The 18,856-nt window shown below is 42.5% G+C and overlaps 1 protein-coding gene and 1 non-coding gene across 10 annotated transcripts in view; both read left to right on the top strand.

The window, feature by feature from the left end:
- The window catches only part of LOC105014079 (tight junction protein ZO-2), a 125,460-nt gene extending 111,840 nt beyond the window's left edge, over positions 1-13,620 (top strand). For 8 of the 9 annotated variants that reach the window (XM_034296708.1, XM_020052583.3, XM_034296705.1 and 5 more), the window contains 10 exons: positions 97-281; positions 820-915; positions 4,461-4,540; positions 5,320-5,530; positions 6,044-6,144; positions 7,907-8,131; positions 9,696-9,806; positions 11,469-11,855; positions 12,504-12,589; positions 12,757-13,620. In XM_034296708.1, coding sequence (XP_034152599.1) covers positions 97-281; positions 820-915; positions 4,461-4,540; positions 5,320-5,530; positions 6,044-6,144; positions 7,907-8,131; positions 9,696-9,806; positions 11,469-11,855; positions 12,504-12,589; positions 12,757-12,928 — 1,654 coding nt within the window. In that variant the 3' untranslated portion in view covers positions 12,929-13,620. Of the gene's footprint in view, positions 1-96; positions 282-819; positions 916-4,460; positions 4,541-5,319; positions 5,531-6,043; positions 6,145-7,906; positions 8,132-9,695; positions 9,807-10,218; positions 10,337-11,468; positions 11,856-12,503; positions 12,590-12,756 lie in introns of those variants that run through there. The other variant, XM_029124475.2, reaches the window with a different exon arrangement.
- LOC114840735 lies at positions 1,670-1,788 on the top strand. The gene has a single exon (XR_003782826.1). It is a non-coding gene; the product is annotated as a 5S ribosomal RNA (ribosomal RNA).
- Positions 13,621-18,856: the final 5,236 nt, after the last annotated feature.

Below are 18,856 nucleotides of genomic sequence, written 5' to 3'. Positions count from 1 at the left end.
CATCCTTTAATGCTATTGAAGAGACTTTGATATCACATACACACGCCTCTTATCACCGGCCACTTCACCCACATCTCCGCCATTTATGTCTCCCAGAGCCGATCAGATGGCGAGCGTCCAGAACTCCCACAGGGCTGCCGGGACAGACCGCGCCGACTTCTGGCGTCTGAGGGGTCAACGTGCGGCCAAGAGGAAGGAGCTGAGGAAGAGCCGAGAGGACGTCAGTGCCGCGCCCGTCGCCACGCGCTTCCCAGCATACGAGAGGGTCGTGCTCCGCGAGGGTATGGTCTTATCAATGGGGGAAAAACAGGAAATGAAATGCATGCGATTGGGGGAGGGGTGCTGAAGAGAACTACACATTGACATGAGGTTTTAGAGTGTAGTTCACAGGAAATAACACAACACAAACACACACAAAATGTGCAGAAAGTAGAAATGGCCCGTGAGAGGGATCGAGAGTGCGTGTTGGAACGTTCACAGAGATGATAGTCACAATGATTAACAAAAAAGGACAACTGCAATAGAAATTGAAATGAAATCTTACAACTTTCAAAAGAATAAAAACACTTCAGTTACTGGTAGTCGCAGTGTGCAATTGTATTGCAGTGTTATTGCACTATATTATTGGCAGGGTGCAATCTTATTACAACATGTAAATAGCTAAAGGGCAAATGACAACTGAAAATTACTTAAATAACTGTCTGCCCTTTTCTGACAGATCTTGCTAAAGTGTTTTGCCTATTAAATAGTGTTTTGCCTATTCATAAATCTTGGTTTATTAATGTTTTATTGGTTATATACCTTTCTTAATTCTTATAGCCGGTTTTAGGCGTCCTGTAGTACTGTTTGGTCCTATAGCCGACGCAGCCAATGAAAAGCTAGCCAGCGAGTTGCCAGACCTGTTCGTCATTGCAAGTGAGTCTGTCTGCCTGCCTGTCTGCTTGTCTGCCTGTCTATGTACATTGCTTTCGAAATGTATTTAGATGTCCTCACTTTCTCCACATTTTATTTATTATTATACTTTGTTCAAATTAATGCCAATTTATAAAAAATAAGAAATGAAGTGTACATAAATATTCATATTATTTGCTGTGGCACACCTAACACTCAGATGTATCCTGTTTACTTTCATCATCCTTAAGAGGTCACTAAAAAACCTGAATCCATCTGTAGCAAATTCAGCTGATAGGACATTATTTAGAAAAGCACTCACCTTTCAGTATAAGGTCCCACTCTTCACAGTGCCAGTCAAAGCAAACACCAGGCACTGAAGTTAAAGGAACGCTCTGTACAACTCTGAGAATTTTTTTGAGGCATAGATCAATTTATATAAGTTATAAAAAAAAAATTATTAAATAAATGGTCTGAATACTTACACTATCGTTCAAAGGTTTGGGGTGACTTAGAAATGTCATGGTTAAAAAGAAAAAGAATCGAATAGATCAGAAATACAGTGTAGACATTATTAATGTTGTAAATGACAACTGTAGCTGGAAACGATTGATTCTTAATGGAATATATACATAGGCGTACAGAGGCCCATTATGAGCAACCATCGGTCCTGTATTCCAATGCACGTTGTTTGCTTATCCACGTTTATCATTTTAAAAGGCTAATTGCTCATTAGAAAACCCTTTTGACATTATGCCAGTGCAGTTGAATACTTATGGCTTACGGCCACACCTCCCTGAGAACGCCCGATCTGGTCTGATCTCGGAAGCTATGCAGGGTCGGGCCTGGTTAGTACTTGGATGGGAGACCGCCTGGGAATACCAGGTGCTGTAAGCCTACCCCTCCATGAACTGCCACCTGAATGTGGTGGAGGGGTTTGAGTACCCGAGTGACCCTAGGAGCTATGTTGTCTGGGGCTACATGCCCCTGGTAGGGTCTCCCCCAACACGTCCTAGGCGACAGGTCAGACTAAGAGCGGTTCAAAACCCTTTAATGATGAGAAAAATCTTGAGGTCGCCCGGTATGGCGCAGCCGGGGCCCCACCCTGGAGCCAGGCCCGTGGTTGGGGCTCGTACGCGAGCGCCTGGTGGCCGGGCCTTTCCCCATGGGGCCTGGCCGGGCTCAGCCCGTGGGCTCACCACCTGTGGGAGGGACCATAAGGGGCCGGTGCGGAGAGGGTTGGGCGGCAGTCGAAGGCGGGGGCCTAGACAACCCGATCTCTGGACACGGAAACTAGGGACGCCTAGGGACGTGGAACGTCACCTCGCTGGCGGGGAAGGAGCCTGAGATTGCGTGAGGTTGAGAGGTTCCGATTAGAGGTAGTTGGGATCACCTCTACGCACGGCTTGGGCTCTGGAACCACACTCCTTGAGAGAGGATGGACTCTTCACCACTCTGGAGTTGCCCATGGTGGGAGGCGGCGGGCTGGTGTGGGTTTGCTTATAGCTCCCCAGCTCTGCCGCCATGTGTTGGAGTTTACCCCGGTGAACGAGAGGGTCGTCTCCCTGCGCCTACGGGTCGGGGATAGGTCTCTCACTGTTGTTTGTGCCTACGGGCTGCCCTTTGTCGCCGGTTCTGTTCGTAATTTTTATGGACAGAATTTCTAGGCGCAGCCAGGGGCCGGTGGGTGTCAGGTTTGGGGACCACACGATTTCGTCTCTGCTCTTTGCGGATGATGTTGTCGTGTTGGCCCCTTCAAGCCAGGACCTTCAGCATGCACTGGGACGGTTTGCAGCCAAGTGTGAAGCGGTGGGGATGAGAATCAGTGTTCCTCAATCGGAAAAGGGTGGCTTGCCCACTTCAGGTTGGTGGAGAGTGCCTGCCTCAAGTGGAGGAGTTTAAGTATCTAGGGGTCTTGTTCACGAGTGAGGGAAGGATGGAACGGGAGATTGACAGACGGATCGGTGCAGCGTCTGCAGTAATGCGGTCGATTTACCGGTCAATCTACGTTCCTACTCTCACCTATGGTCATGAGCTTTGGGTCATGACCGAAAGGACAAGATCCCGGATACAGGCGGCCGAAATTAGCTTTCTCCGCAGGGTGGCTGGGCGCTCCCTTAGAGAAGCTCGGTCACCCAGGAGGAGCTCAGAGTAGAGCCGCTGCTCCTCCACATCGAGAGGGGTCAGCTGAGGTGGCTTGGGCATCTGTTTCGGATGCCTCCGGAACTCCTTCCTGGGAAGGTGTTCCGGTCCCGTCCCACCGGGAGGAGACCCTGGGGAAGACCTAGGACACGCTGGAGGGACTATGTCTCCCGGCTGGCCTGGGAACGCCTCGGTGTCCCCCCGGAAGAGCTGGAGGAAGTGTCTAGGGAGAGGGAAGTCTGGGCATCTCTGCTTAGACTGCTGCCCTCGCGACCCGGCCCCGGATAAGCGGAAGAAAATGATGATGATGAATACTGTTGTACTGATTAAAGAAGCAATGAAACTGTCTTTCTTTAGTCTAGTTGATTATCTGGAGCATCAGCAATTGTGGGTTTGATTACAGGCTTTAAATGGCCACAAAACAACAAACTTTCTTCTGAAACGTGTCAGTATATTCTTGTTCTGAGAAATGAAGTCTATTTCTCAGAACAAAAAGGAGTGGGAAGCCCCAGTGCCCAAAGGACAAATACATTAGTTTCTGTTCACAGGTCCTCAACTGGCAGCTTCATTATATCGTACCCACAAAACACCAGTCTCAATGTCAGCAGTGTAGCAACTCTGGATGCTTGCCTCCTAGGCTGAGTTGCAAAGAAAAAGCCATATCTCAGACTGGCCAATAAAAAGAATAAACAAATAAACACAGAGGCCTTCACCATCATCTGGGGGTGCTTTGGTGGTGGTAAAGGGCAAGAACTGTACACAGTAAAAGGTATCTTGATGAAGGAAGGCTATCACTCCATTTTGCAACACCATGCCATAGCCTGTGGACAGCGCTTGATTGGAGTCAATTTCCTCCTACAACAGGACAATGACCTAAACACAGCTCTAAATTATACAAGAACTATTTAGAGAAGAGCAGTCAGATGGTATTCTGTCTATAATGTCTCAACCCCTAATGAGGTAATCTCTTCAGATTACTTCAACAAATTGACAACTAGAATGCCAAAGGTTTGCAAGGCTGTAACTGCTACAAATGGAGGATTATTTGATAAAAGCAAAATTTTAAGGATAAAATTATTATTTCAATAAAAAATGTTTAATTCTAACTTTGTCAATTACAATATTTCCTATTCAAACTCATGTACGTTTTCATGGAAAACAGTGACCCCAAGTGACCCCAAACTTTTGAACGATAGTGTATGTATATGGGATATTGTAGTTATTCATTTTTAATAAATTGGCACATTTCTCAAAACATGTTTTCCTTTGTCATTGTGTATTATGTGTAGATAAAACAAAAATGCTTTAATGAATCAAATGAAGTTTATGATTATTAATAAAACAAAATGTTGCTCTGAATATGTCTGTTTAAGAACGTCTGCCTGTATTAGAGTGAAAACTAACATGGGCTCTGTGTCCACGGTCAGAGACAGAGCCTAAAGATGCCGGGTCTGAAAAATCCTCAGGAGTTGTGAGACTGAACACCATCCGCCAGATCATTGAGCAGGTAGGAGTCTCTCTTGCACTCTGTCTGTTGGTCTGTTTTGTCCTGCTCCCTCTATCTCGACACCTTATTTATGTGTCTGTATCCTTCGCTTTCTTTAATTACATTTGACATTTAAAGCGCTTTATTGGCATGGAAAAACGCGGAAAATAAGGATATTTTTAAAATAATACCATTGTTGCTTAAACAGGAAAAGGCAATTCTAATGTTAATATTAGCTTTGTGAAATATAGTAATTTTGAGTATGAATGACAAGGGAAAACAAGTGATAAACATGGGTTTGGTTCAATCTTGTTTGTGCTCCAATGGTTGCCCTTTTCTCATGGCACCAGGCTCTAAATGGCTCCAATGGTTGCCCTTTTCTCATGGCACCAGGCTCTAATTTGCTCCAATGGTTGCCCTTTTCTCATGGCACCAGGCTCTAATTTGCTCCAATGGTTGCCCTTTTCTCATGGCACCAGGCTCTAATTTGCTCCAATGGTTGCCCTTTTCTCATGGCACCAGGCTCTAATTTGCTTTATTGGTTGCCCTTTTCTCATGGCACCAGGGTCTAATTTGCTCCAATGGTTGCCTTACAGATAGAAGAGTTAATCCATGTTTGATTTCAAATTCTTTGTGACTCTGTTTGTTCTGGGAAATCTTTATCCATCGATTTATTTACTTATTTTCGTCTTTCTGTTAATGCCTTTCTCTGTCTCTCTCTTTCTACCACCCCCTGGCCCTCTCTCCCTGTACTTCTCTGTCTCTCTATTTAACCCATTTGCCATCATTGGCTCCTATAGGACAGGCATGCCCTGCTGGATGTGACTCCCAAGGCGGTGGACACCTTGAACTACACCCAGTGGTACCCAATCGTGGTCTTCTTCAGTCCAGACAGTAAAGCCGGAGTTAAGGCCATGAGGCAGAGGTTGATGCCTTCATCCAACCGCAGCGCTAGGAAACTCTACGAGCAGGCTGTCAAACTGAGGAAGACCTGCTCTCACCTGTTTACGGGTCAGTCACACACATTTAAAGAAACATGCAGAGGTCCAGAATAGTTTTTTCCTTATGTTCCCTACACCCTAATCTTAATCCCAATATCCTAAACTTTTTATGTTTAATCTCAAAAAAGGTTGCGCCCTTTGCTGTAAGTTCCCACCCTCAGGGGAGTACATACTCCAGTAAATACTGTATTAGACCAGTGACTCATGTTAGACCTCTCGATTTCTGTAAATCCACATCTAATACACACAATCACAATCCCAAGTGATTCATGTTAGGCCCATCTTTGTTTATTGACATTAGGAAACGGATAGTCATCAACAAACAGTTAAATTGCTTGTACTGCTGGGACAATAATGTTTTCTCTTTTTCCGTTACACCCTCCCCTTTCATTCTGCTTTCATCTCTTTCTTACTTTCTTTTCCCACTTTTTCCTTTCCTTGTATTTTTTTCTTCTCTTTCTCTTCTCTGTGTCTATATTGCTCTTTGCTCTTTGTGTCGCTGTCTTCCCTGTTCTCCGTACAGCTACCATTGACGTAAATTCGGCCAACGATGCATGGTATGGCAGTGTGAAGGACTCTATCAGGGAGCAGCAGACTCAGGCTGTCTGGGTCTCTGACGGGAAGGTAAACAAACCCAGCATACAGTGCCCTCTGTAAGTATTGGGACAGTAAGGTCAGAAATGCTATCTTTACTTCACACTCAGGACACATGAACGTACGATTAAAAGATGAATATGAGGCGAGAGTACCGACTGTTACCTTTCATTTTTGTCCATTTATACACTTGTATGTTTTACCAACCAAGAATAACAGCACATTCAGAGACCCATCCACCCCTTTCGTGCGAGTGTAACTATTGGGATATTTGTTTCACAGGTGTTTCAGATTGATCAGGTGTTTCTTGTTGCATTAATTGTTCACAAATAAAAGACCTGAATGTGTGGTCTCGGTTTTCTCCTTTGCTTTTGCCTTTGGAGTCTTGTTTAGTTTCAGTAGGCCTAATCAAACATGAAGATTAAGGGAGCTGTCTATAAAAGAAGTACGAAGATCAGTCTCAGATTTGGAACATAATTTTGTGTAAAGGTGAGACAGGAGAACCTTAATCAAAGTGATGGAAAGGCAAAACTGTAGTGAAAAAAACGAACTGCAGATTATCCAAGGCATACCATCTGTGAAGCACAGTGGAGTTAGTGTCATGGCATGGGCATGCATGGCTGCCTCTGGAACTGGCTCACTCATCTTTATTGATGATGTTACAAATGATGGCAGCAACAGAACGAATGTACAGAAGCATCTTGGCTCCCAGTGTCCATGGAAATGCCCCTAGGCTTGTTGGATGGCTCTTCACAATGAAAAGGGACAATGACCCAAAACACCCTGCTGATGCAACCAAGGACTTCATCAGGGGTGAAAAGAGGAACGTTTTAGACTGGCCACGTCAATCTGCTGATTTAAATCCGATTAAACATGCATTTCACTTGCTGAAGAGGAGTCAGACACTACCCAAAACGAGCAACAGCTCAGAATGGCTGCAGTAAAAGCTTAGCAGAGCTTCTCAAAGGATGATACCAAGAGTTTAGGGATGTCAGTGGGTCGAAGTCTCACTGTTGTTATTGCATGCAAAGACTTTTCTACTTAATACAAGCTTTATACTTCTTAGGTCTGCTTTTAGTTGAATTGTCTCAGTACTAATGCGCGCATAAAGTGGGGGATGGAACTCTGCTGTTAGTCTTAGTTACAAAAACATATATTGTGTTGAAGCAGACAGAAATAAAAGGTAACTGTCTGTACTTCTGGGAAATATACATATTTTCAATGTATTTTCATGTGCCTTGAGTATACAGCAAAAATAGCAATTACTGTCCCAGTAATTATGGATGTCTCTACATACACCAGATACTGAACTATATTGTTCCTATACCCCACTGCACAGCACTACTGTACTATATACTATGCTATTCTATTATCTACTGTACTGTACATTTATGTATTTTACTGTATACTTGTTGAAACTTCTTTTACTATTTCAACCCTATATTCTATCATGTCTTATTTATCATTGTTGTTAAGTCATGCTTTAGAATAGTCCTACTGTCCTCATTTCTTTATAATATTCTGTGATTCTTCCTATCAAGTCATTTCTTTAACTTTCTATCATTACTTTCCCTTGACACTGCTAAAACTAGTTTTGTTTCTTCAAACTACTCAGCGTTTTGATACAGTTGCTCCTTCTACTTCCTGTCCAGTGTTTTGAGCATGCTCTGTGTGTGAATCCTTCTACCACTGGTGCTCTACAGCTGGGTTCTTCTTTTCTTTCTTTGTTTCTTTTCTGTTTTTGTTTCTGCTTCCTCTCTGTACACCAAGATCCATCATGTGTCTCTTTTAGCTGGACGGGACGGAGACGGACCTTGATCTCCACGACGACCGCATGTCTTACCTGTCAGCCATGTCGGCCGACTACCTGAGCATGGACAGCCGACTGGCCAGTGACTATGACGATACGGCGGACGAGGGCGGGCCATACACCGATAACGAGCCGGACAACGAGCCAGTTGACCAGCTGCACGTGTCGGCTATCAGCCGCTCCTCTGAACCCGTTCTGGCAGAGGAGGTTAGAGACTGACAGAAACACACACACGCACTGTTAGCAACGCGCACACAATTAGTTTTTCCTGCCCTGGGTTTGTATGGATCAGAAAAACGATTCCGTATTCTCAGTAACCCTGATGCTTAGTTCTAAAACTAACACCAATTCCAACGCTAACCTGAAGTTTTATTGTAGACCTAGCAATTAATGCAAAAAATTGACTTCTGGTACCCACATATTTGGTAAAACCAAGATCACATATTTCACATTATAATATCATTGCAGGATCGTTTTTTCCTAACCCTTATTCTAAACCTAACTGAAATATTTTCCCTGAACCTAACATCTAAGCTGTAAACTAACCTTTATCCTGATAGGCACTGTGAAATATTCTGACAAAGGCAGCTGTTGCTTTTGCTATCCTTGCAAGGGTGTTCCCAATAAGTGTAGTAAAACCTGCATACACACACTCACTCGCCCCAGACATACTCAGACAAAGCCCATTTCAGAGGAGAGGTAGCCTATTGTGCTGTCCTTAACCCAACGGTTATCAAACAAGGGAACATTTTATTTGAACATTGGTATGTAAAGAGAAATGCATTTTGTACTTTGCTCTTGTATTACACATCTAGACTCTTAATGAACAAGACACATGTTCTTCCAAATGTTTTAACATTTAAAACTACAAAATACCCTTGGAACATGCGTCTCCAGTTTCTTTCAGATACTCTTGAAAGGGTGGGTATGACCAGGTAGCATATCAGAATTGGGGGGGGAATTGTATTATTCATTTCTCATTGAATGTATCACTTACATATGCCTATTTTATGAGGTTGCACTTATTTTCAATCAAAATTAGGTCACAGGCCAAATTACATTGGGAAACCCTCTCATAAAATAGCTTTAGGGTTATACAGCTAGAGTTGTAAGAATCTCTGCTGCCCTCTACAGTTAAACCATCTTTATTACACTACTGTATGTATCCTCCAGTCCAATGTAGTCCTAAATGACCAAAATCAATACCAACTAATTAGCATTTCTGTGCAGTTTACAATAGGCCATTCAGCACTATGATGAAATCCCTTCCAAAGGCCGGTAGCTTGTTGGAAATGTTAGAAACATTTCATTAGGCAACTGTAAGATTCTGTTTAGCTGTGCAAGAATCTTAAATGGTGCATGTGTGCGTGCGTGCGCGTGTGTGTGTGTATGCGTGCGTGCGTGCGTGTGTGCATGCGCCTGCGTGCGTGTATCCCATAGGGGTAGGAGTGCATAAAAGTATTACATACTAACAGCATGACATTGTAACTTCCTCTCTTCCCTTTACCAACGTGTTCCCTTGTTATTTAGCAGCCAGACACCATGACAATGGCCTCTATGTACCTGGTTTAAGCCGGTGTGACCTCTTTGCCCTTACTGAGAAACAACCAAATCTACAGTATTACCCCTAAAACAATCAGCATGGTTGACCTTTGACTTATCCTGTAAACCTGCATGATACTTCCTGTTGACCCTGTGTGTCTGTGTGTCTGTGTGCTCACTTGTATATGTGTGCACGGGCGTGTGTGTGCATGTGTATGTCTGTGGCCAGATCCTGCGCAGGTGTAGTCCAGACATACGTGGTCACATCAAGAAGGTTGGCAGCAGGGAGATCCTCAGCAGCGCGAGTCCACCCCCCGCATTCGTACCTGATTCCCCCAAGGTGAGAGAGAGACAACGTTCATACTAATTCATTCCAAAAAAATTATACTGTATGCAGTATTGGGCAAAAGTCTTAGGCACCTGAAAGACGAACTAAAGTCATTTATATGACTTTAAACTAAAGTAATTTCAGGTGCCTAAGACTATTGCATAGTACTGTATAATATAACATGTTTTTGGTAGTCTTTATTAATTCCTTTGTTTTTTTTACCACCGATTTCTTTTTATTCACTTTTTTGTATTTTTCTTGTCTTTTTTAAGAGTGAAAAATAAATACAACTACTGTAAACATATTTAGCATGTTAATGTCAACCTGTTTGGAGCATCAGGTTTCTGGGAAAAGATATTTATAGGACCTCGGGTAGCTTTCAAAAACCCTCTTATGTTTCAATGTTTGAAACCCCACCCCTTAGCTCTTTAACTCTATCAGAAGAAGCAAACTCCCCTTCTCTATGAAGAATGGTCTCATCTGGAGAAACCACGCCCACCGCGGCTCGGATTCCTCCAACGGCAGCTCATTGGACCACTCTGGTACCTAGCATAATCACGTTAACTCCTAGAATTCCTTGTGGTGATAGAAGGGTCCTGTGAGTGTAGAACAATCCCTCATAGACAGAGTGTGAAACTACATGTTAAGTTAGCGTTGTGAAATTTTGTGAAATTACAGTCCCTTTAGGGATCATGGCTTCATATTGGTGAACAGTAGAAATAATTAAAATGCCAACTTTTTCTCTCTCAAAATCTGAATCAACCAAATTAAATGATTAACCAAGTGGCATATGGTAGAATGCTACATTAGCTTTTTGGGGTATTCTTTATTAATTTCAGCACTTGGCAGGTCCAAAGTCATAACCAAACTTAGTCAGCTAGCTACAGCTTGCATGGTTGACTGGCTGTCCAGCAGACAAAAAATAGGAGTATGACATAACCTACTTTGCTACCGCTCTGTAAAGTTAGTAAATTATTCAGCGTCATCACTCAGTGCTTCTTTACGTTGAGTATTTTCAACAAAAATGTTAAGAGGGGAAAAGTACCCAGGAGGGAATTTAATGTAGAATCACATAATGCTCAGTTCTGGCTCCACCCAGCAGACTCACAAACAATCATCCCCTAACATTCCCACATTTGCAAATCAGCAAATTAAGCGTATCTCTTCATTATTTTTTGGGGTAGAGTCCTGTTTTTTGTGTGTTTAGGGGGTCACATAAAAATGTAGCATGGAAGGGATGGCCATCCATTTTCATTTCAGAGATCCAACTTGCTGACACCAACACTGCCTCAGTGTGCCTGAGAAAAGTTCATATGAAATCTTATATCATGTGCCTCTATGATTTTAATTGGCTGATATAGATGTCTGTGGTTTGATCATGGTGTTCTGAAAATTACCATTGTCTTCTGATTGTTTTTAGGAAAGTAGCACCTGAAGCTTTTATCTAATCTGTTTTCAATAAACAGTGAGGTAGTGAAGGTGGAAGATTTGAGTTAATGATATCTTCAAACGTCTTTTCCATTTTTTGTCACAAATCTGTTATTCATTTTCACAAATGTTTGTGTTGCACTTCTGTCACTTTTTTTGTTTGGTCCCCATGGAAATTAAATGTTTCCGTTGACTGAAGTGAAAGGATTCTATCCTTATTCTGTGCTCGTCCCCCCTCCCCTCCAGGTAAAGCTGCTGTTCGTGGACGAAGTAGCCCCTCCCAGGGGAGTGGTAGGGGCCTACGAGGCCCCGCCCAGCCGAAGCTACGACTCCCACTCCTCCAGCCCTGCCAGCAGCGACCCTCCTCCTCTCCCTCGTGCCCTCAACTCGTTCGGCAAGGCCAAGCCCCTGGCCCCTGCTCCCGCCGGCTTCAGACCCTCCTATAATCCCCAGGACACCACCAGCCGTCTGGCCCCAGTCACAGCAGTGTCAAGGGTCCCGGAGCAGCCAGGCGGGAGTCCCGAGGACCCCAGCCTCAGAACATTTCTGGGGAAGATCAAGGCCTTTGAGAAGATGGACCACTTTGCCCGCGCTCAAAGGATGCTGGAGCTGCAGGAGGCCCAGAATGCCAGAGTGAGAGTTTTGGATTGTATGTGTGTGTACAGCTCCGGAAAAAATTAAGAGACCACTGCACCTTTTTCTTTCCTTTCCAAAAAAGTTGGAAAGGAAGCTTTTGAGTGAGGAACAGACGGGTTAAAATTAAGAGACCACTGCAAATTGAACCCTTCTGTTCCTCACTCAAAACTTTCCTTTTCAACTTTTTTCCTTTTCTCCAAATTTTTTCCAGAGATGTGTGGTTGTGTGCGTTATTGAACCAGAATAAAAAAAAAAAAAAGATTTAACCTCTGTAATTCTGGGACATTTTGCCTTTATATAATATTTAAGGCTTGTGGTCAAGTTTCTGCTTCGGTTTAGTGTTACATATCAATCAATCAATCAATCAAATGTATTTATAAAGCCCTTTTTACAACAGCAGTTGTCACAAAGTGCTTTTACAAAAACACCTGGCCTTAAACCCCAAGGAGCAAACAACAGTGTTGAATTTCAGAGGTTTAGTGGTAGGAATAAAATATTTTAGATTTAGGGTAAATGTTTGCATTAGGTATAACAAGTAAAGTAAATGAAAAGTGTTTGTCAATCTCAATGTGAGCGTGAAGTAGTGTATTTGCTAGGTTGTTCTGTCACAAAGGTATCATAGTAATGTCTGTCTCCTCTGTCCAGTTGGAAATAGCCCAGAAGCACCCAGATATCTACGCTGTCCCTGTGAAAACCCAGAAGCTGGACCACAGCCGGCCACAGCCAATAGGGTAAGAACAACCGGGGAGGGTATTAACCAACCAATTTCGTAAAGATTTCTGTCTTTTCAGCTCCTATTCTATTCCGAATGAATACGTGTGTCTGGCTTTTCACTAAGTTCTATGGTGAGTTTAGCGCCTCAGTATGTATCTGTGTGTGTGCACGTGTGTGTGTTCAGTTCCAGCTCCCGTCCCGAGCCTCAGACCCCTTCCTCCAAGTTTCCATACCCTGAGAGTCGTGGGTTCTACCCAGGCGAAGAAGAGGAGGAGTACCGACACCAGCTAGCAGACCACACCAAGAGAGGCTACTACCAGACCAACAACCAGAAATACCAGGACACAGAACTCTAGACCCCGTCACCTACAAACAGAAAAACCAGACCACAGAACTGTAGACCACACCGCCTAAAACCAGAAATACCAGGACACTGAATTCTGGACTACTCCATATGAAATCCAAAATACCAGGACACTGAACTGTAGACTAACCGCCTAAAACCAGAAATACCAGGACACTGAATTCTGGACTACCCAATATGAAATCCGAAATACCAGGACACTGAACTGTAGACTACAACGCCTTCAACCAGAAATACCAGGACACTGAAATGTAGACTACACCGCATATAGCCAGAAATAGCAGAACTGAAGGTTAGCGCCACTATGAGCGCTAACGCCCTAAACTGTAATGCCCCTCCTCTACTGGACCACCTGCCACCCCTTACCATATATAGGCATAAGACCACCCCTTACCACCCTATATAGGCATAAGGACCACCCTGTATAAGTATAGGGCTGGTTGACAGAACCAACCACACACACCATCCATTCCTCCGGTTCTCCTCCCCTAGCCCTGCACCAATCCGCTGCTGACTCAGAAGCCATCCCGCTTTACGTTTTTTCTTAAAAACTTTTTTTTGCTTCAAAGAAGTCAATTGATCTGTACTATCCATTTGGATAGAATCACACATTTTTATTATTATTACAATTGCTATTATTATTTGAAAGAATTAATTGTATTAGCCAGGCCCAGCACCGGGGGGGGGGGGGGGGGGTAATATGGGGCTCCAGATAAAATCTGTGCCCCATCAGTTTTGTTTCCCCATAAACACTGCAAATGGTATATGAATTAGATATGCCCCCTTGATTTCTGAAAAATCCCCCCTCAGTCATTTCATTCTGCAGCCGGGCCTGATATTAGCTTTGTTGTTGTTTCAGACAGGTCTTTTGTAATACCGTTCTCTAGTATGATGTGTTCATTCAGGAGCCACGTGTTATTTCTTGCCTATGCAACTCATTCGGTTGGTCCTGCCTGCAGAGCAACTGGAACTTATAGCCACAAGACTCTCCACTCACTCCTAGAAGAACCTTAAACCTTAAGAGTGCTCCAAGCTTTTGCTTCTCCTCACTCCCCCCTTTCCTTTTGTACTATATCCTATATAACCAGCTGTCTCCAAACTATTTTAAAAGGTCACAAATATACATATTATATTACATATAAAATGTCTAGTGTTTATACTCTATCCTGGCATTCCTTCCTATATGATTGTGTGTATGCACAGTATAGTATTTATATACAGTTTAAAAAGCAAGAGAGCGAAATAGAGGGAGTGCGGGCAAATGAAAGAAACATTCTATTATATACGTACAATACACTGGAATTTGTTCAGATTTTTTAAAGTGCCTTTTACTTTGTGTAACATGATGCGGTTTGGGGACACGCGTCAATGCGTGGCGCCCCAGCCCCTGTCCCCTGGACCACACCACTCTGCTGCTCTTAAGCTTTTAGGGAAAACAGGGAACAAGAAACACCAAATCCTTAATACTGCATCGTCCGTCCATTTGTCCCCCAGAGACATGGCCAAGATGGGGACAGCATTCAATCAAAACCTTTTCTGAGTTGCCGAAAAACTTTCTTCAAACATGTTTTGACATTGATATGATGTTCAGTGTGTGGAACAGAATTAAACCAGTCAATGCTATTACTCAAACATGATCTTACACAAGAAGTCAATGTTTTACCCACGGTAACCTGGCAAACGGTTTTAATTGAACAGAACACCATATCAGGTGGGTTCAGGGTGCAGGTTTGATTTTGGTAAATGTCTAATTGGTTAATATGTGGGTTAGTCCTTTCTTTTGTAGCGTCTGCCGTTTCCCACTGTTGATGTGTCAACATTTTATTACGATTGTATCTCAGTTCACACTTTACCTCCACCAATGGGCTTTACTTGCTTATTAACACACAGTATTTAAGTATATCAGAGGAGAGAATGAAATAGAAAATGGGCTAGAGAGAAAGAGAGGAATGACCAACTAGTGTCTGAGTCTGTCGTGGAGTTTCATCTTACAACACCAAATAAAAGAAAGTCTTTAACTGACAGTGTGGAGAATGTCTTTTATCTGTTTTATATATTGTCTTTTCCTTTGTGATCAACTGTACCTTCTCAAGAACACAAACCTGAACAAAAGAAGTAGGAATGGAAATACACTGATGAGCCGAAACATTATGACCACCTGCTTAACTTCTAAGTCGACATCCGCGGAACCGCTGACAGTGCTCATTTGCATAAATATTTCGAAAAATAGATTCGCCATAATGTCCGATTCCAATGGTATATTATTTGTAGCCACTTTCGTGAAGCGTTCTGTGTATAATTGGGGTTGTCCGTGTATAATATGGGTTCTATAGTTTGGGTTGCTATGAGAACTTTTCACCAGGCAACGACATTGACCATGCATCTTAGAAAGGCTCATGTGTAGACAAGAATAGAGATTACAAGGGTGTACATCACTATATTTGATGTTTTGAACCATAATACATCGTTTGTATTATAAATATGATATAAAAATAAATATTTAGTCCACATAGTATGGGGGTGTTGAGTTTTTGGGAAGAAGTTGGTAATTTTTCTGAGTTTATAAAATATATAAGTCCAAACGTAACTAGCGATCTAGTGCTGCCACCTGCTGGCCGTTTTGTGTCATTACACCTAAAAAAAACGTTAGATAGGGTTATAATCTTTCATTTTATAGTGTTTTATTTCTAGGTAGAAGAACCAATTTTTTTGGGGGTGCCTATATTTTTTACCTTCTATTATTTAATTATTTCATTATTTTCAACCCAATTACAGTGTAATTTGATAGTAAAGGCATGAAAGTATGAGGAAATACCATTGACACAAAACCTCATAATGCTTTCAAAAAAAAATCTTGATGCTGAATGGCAGAAATGTTTTCCGAAAACAATTTTTTTGCCTTTCAAACAGATGAGTTTTATAAATATTGACACAGAAGTCTGTTTTTATGTGTTTTTATTGTAGCCAGAGGTGTTGTTATTACCAGGATACATCATAATAGGTTGTATCTGTTACAGAAATGAATCTAGGACCCAAAATGTCCAAGTAGTGAAATCCGGCCAAAATCCCCATAGGCTACCTTATGCTGTTGGTCCTTCATATGCCCACGCCTGAAGGTGTCCTGTGGTATTTGGTACCAAGACATTAGAAGCAGATCCTTCAAGTCTTCTAAGTTGGGAGGTGGAGCCGCTGTGGATTGGACTTGTTGTTCCAGCACATCCCACAGATGCTGAATCAGATTGAGATCTGGGGAATTTGGAGGCCAGGGCAACACCATGAACTCTTAAATCATGTTCCTCAAAACATTACAATGTGTACAGATTTCCAACTGAACAACGTGTACAGTGTGGCAGGGCGCATTATCCTGCTGAAAGAGGCCACTGCCATTTGGGAATACCATTACCATAAAGGGGTATAACCGGTCTGCAACAATGTTCAGGTAGGTAGGTGACACGTGTCAAATTGACATCCACATGAATGCCCAGACCCAGGGTTTCCCAGCAGAACACTGCCAAGAGCATCACACTCCCTCCACCAGCTTGTCATCTTCCCACAGTGCATCCTGGTGCCATCAGTTTCCCAGGTAAATTGCGCACGTGATGACGTGATGTGAAAGAAAACGGCACTGATTGGCCCAGGCCACCTTCCACTGCTCCACGGTCTATTGACGCCCCCCACGTGCCCATTGTAGGTGCTTTCAACAGTGGACAGGGGTCATCATTGGAAATCTGACCGGTCTGCAGCTACACAGTCCCATACACAGCACGGTGCGATGCACTGTGTTGCACTGTGTTGTGATGCATTGTTCCCGTAACTATTATTAACAATTTCTGTGACTGTGCCACGGCAGATCTTCTGTCCGTTCAGAGCAGATGGCATAGCCTTTGTTACCCTCATGCATCAATGAACATTGGGCACCCATCACCCTGTCGCCGGTTTGTGGTTTGTCCCTCCTCTGACCACTGTCGGTAGGTCCTCTGACCACTGCTGACCTGGAGCACCCTGAAAGCATGGTCGTTTTTACTCCGGCCCATTTCTCCTGCGTTCACGTTGACTATGAGAACTGATTGTTCGCTTAAAATCTAATTTACCCGTACCTTGACATGGAGACGTGCCCTCGTAGGAGATGATCAACGTTATTCTCTTAGATTCAACTTTGTCATTGAACAGTACAAGTACAGTACAACAAAATGCAATTAGCATTTAACTTGGCACATGAGACAGGGATTGTACAAGCTAAGAAATTAACTGTCAACATACAATCTGTTAACAGTAGCTGCTGCTAGTTTACAGTGTTATGTATATTATTGCTATATTTTTGCTTTATATATTTCTTTATTCTTACTACGTAGATGTCGTGTGCCATATCACATGAATTTCCTTGTGCAGGATGACATGTTATTTGTTGCATTTGATAAATAAACTTAAAGATTTAAACTTTGAACCTCTATAACAATATAGTTCATAAAAAGCATTTTCTTCTATTTTTGTGCCATTTTAAGGTTTGAAATAACTCTACAGTTGTACAAAATGTGATAATTCTCTTTTTGTGTAAAAGCAATTTTAAACATTTGGCATGTTCTGCCTGTTTGGAAGACTGGGATGATTCTTCTGGCCACATGTATGACACCCTAACGTTGATGTATGACACCCTAACGTTGATGTATGACACCCTAACGTTGATGTATGACACCCTAACGTTGATGTATGACACCCTAACGTTGATGTATGACACCCTAACGTTGATGTATGACACCCTAACGTTGATGTATGACACCCTAACGTTGATGTATGACACCCTAACGTTGATGTATGACACCCTAACGTTGATGTATGACACCCTAACGTTGATGTATGACACCCTAACGTTGATGTATGACACCCTAACGTTGATGTATGACACCCTAACGTTGATGTATGACACCCTAACGTTGATGTATGACACCCTAACGTTGATGTATGACACCCTAACGTTGATGTATGACACCCTAACGTTGATTTAACAGAACTAGAGCAATGACCTTTTAGCTAGGTAATGGGGTGGACAAAATGTATACAAATATATGCTTTCATTTATTTATTTTTTATCTTTTCAATAACTTTATGGTTTTCAGATGGTTTTCAGATTCAACATTTGTGAAAGGTTAATACCAAAGAGTAAAGAATATAAAATTTGAAAAACAGGCAACTTCCATACAACTATTAGAACAGTTTCAAAGCAACAACTCAACTTGGAATGGATGGCACTGATTGAGATGGGGGAAATTGTTTGAACTTCACAGTTTCTCAGAAAAGTCACTGACAGTGAATAGCAAGCAGTTTCCTTGTTAATGCAGGCTTTTTGAGCAGATTCCTTGTTAATGGACATTTCCTGTTACCCCAGTGACATTTTTGAGCTGATTCCAGCATCAGTTTCATCTGCAATTATGTCAGCTAATTAAGGAACTTTATTCCTAACCTTACTCCTAACCCTTACCGTAACTTTAAACTAACCCTAAATTCAATAATCCTACATTTATGCCGAAACTAAAATATTTTGTGTGGTCAGTGCCCCTGGGTGGGTGGAGTTTGAATATTTGAAACCATTCCATCGGTCCTTACGTGAAGGAATTAAGGTTTTCACCAAACCTTTCTAGCTCCCAATCACAACATTTTAAGAGAACAGGTTGGAACCCTTATATTCCTTCTTATCAGGAGGGATCAGGTAATGACCAGCTGGTTCATCAGGAGAGATCAGCCAATGACCAATTTGATCATCAGAAGGCAATATCCATGTTTGAATAACTTTGGTCCTAGTCAAGTCTTCTAACAATCTCTATGATTTCTTTCTCATCAGCTCTTTTTTTTTAAAACCTGTTCTGATTGGGCAAATCATCAATTAGTGAAAAATCTGCGGAATTGGGCTGTCTGTGTGCTGGGC

The sequence above is a fragment of the Esox lucius genome, chromosome 13 (assembly GCF_011004845.1).
Source record: "Esox lucius isolate fEsoLuc1 chromosome 13, fEsoLuc1.pri, whole genome shotgun sequence".
Lineage (NCBI taxonomy): Eukaryota > Metazoa > Chordata > Actinopteri > Esociformes > Esocidae > Esox > Esox lucius.
The sequence above is the reverse complement of the archived record's forward strand: the minus strand, read 5'-3'. Positions and strand labels throughout refer to the sequence as shown.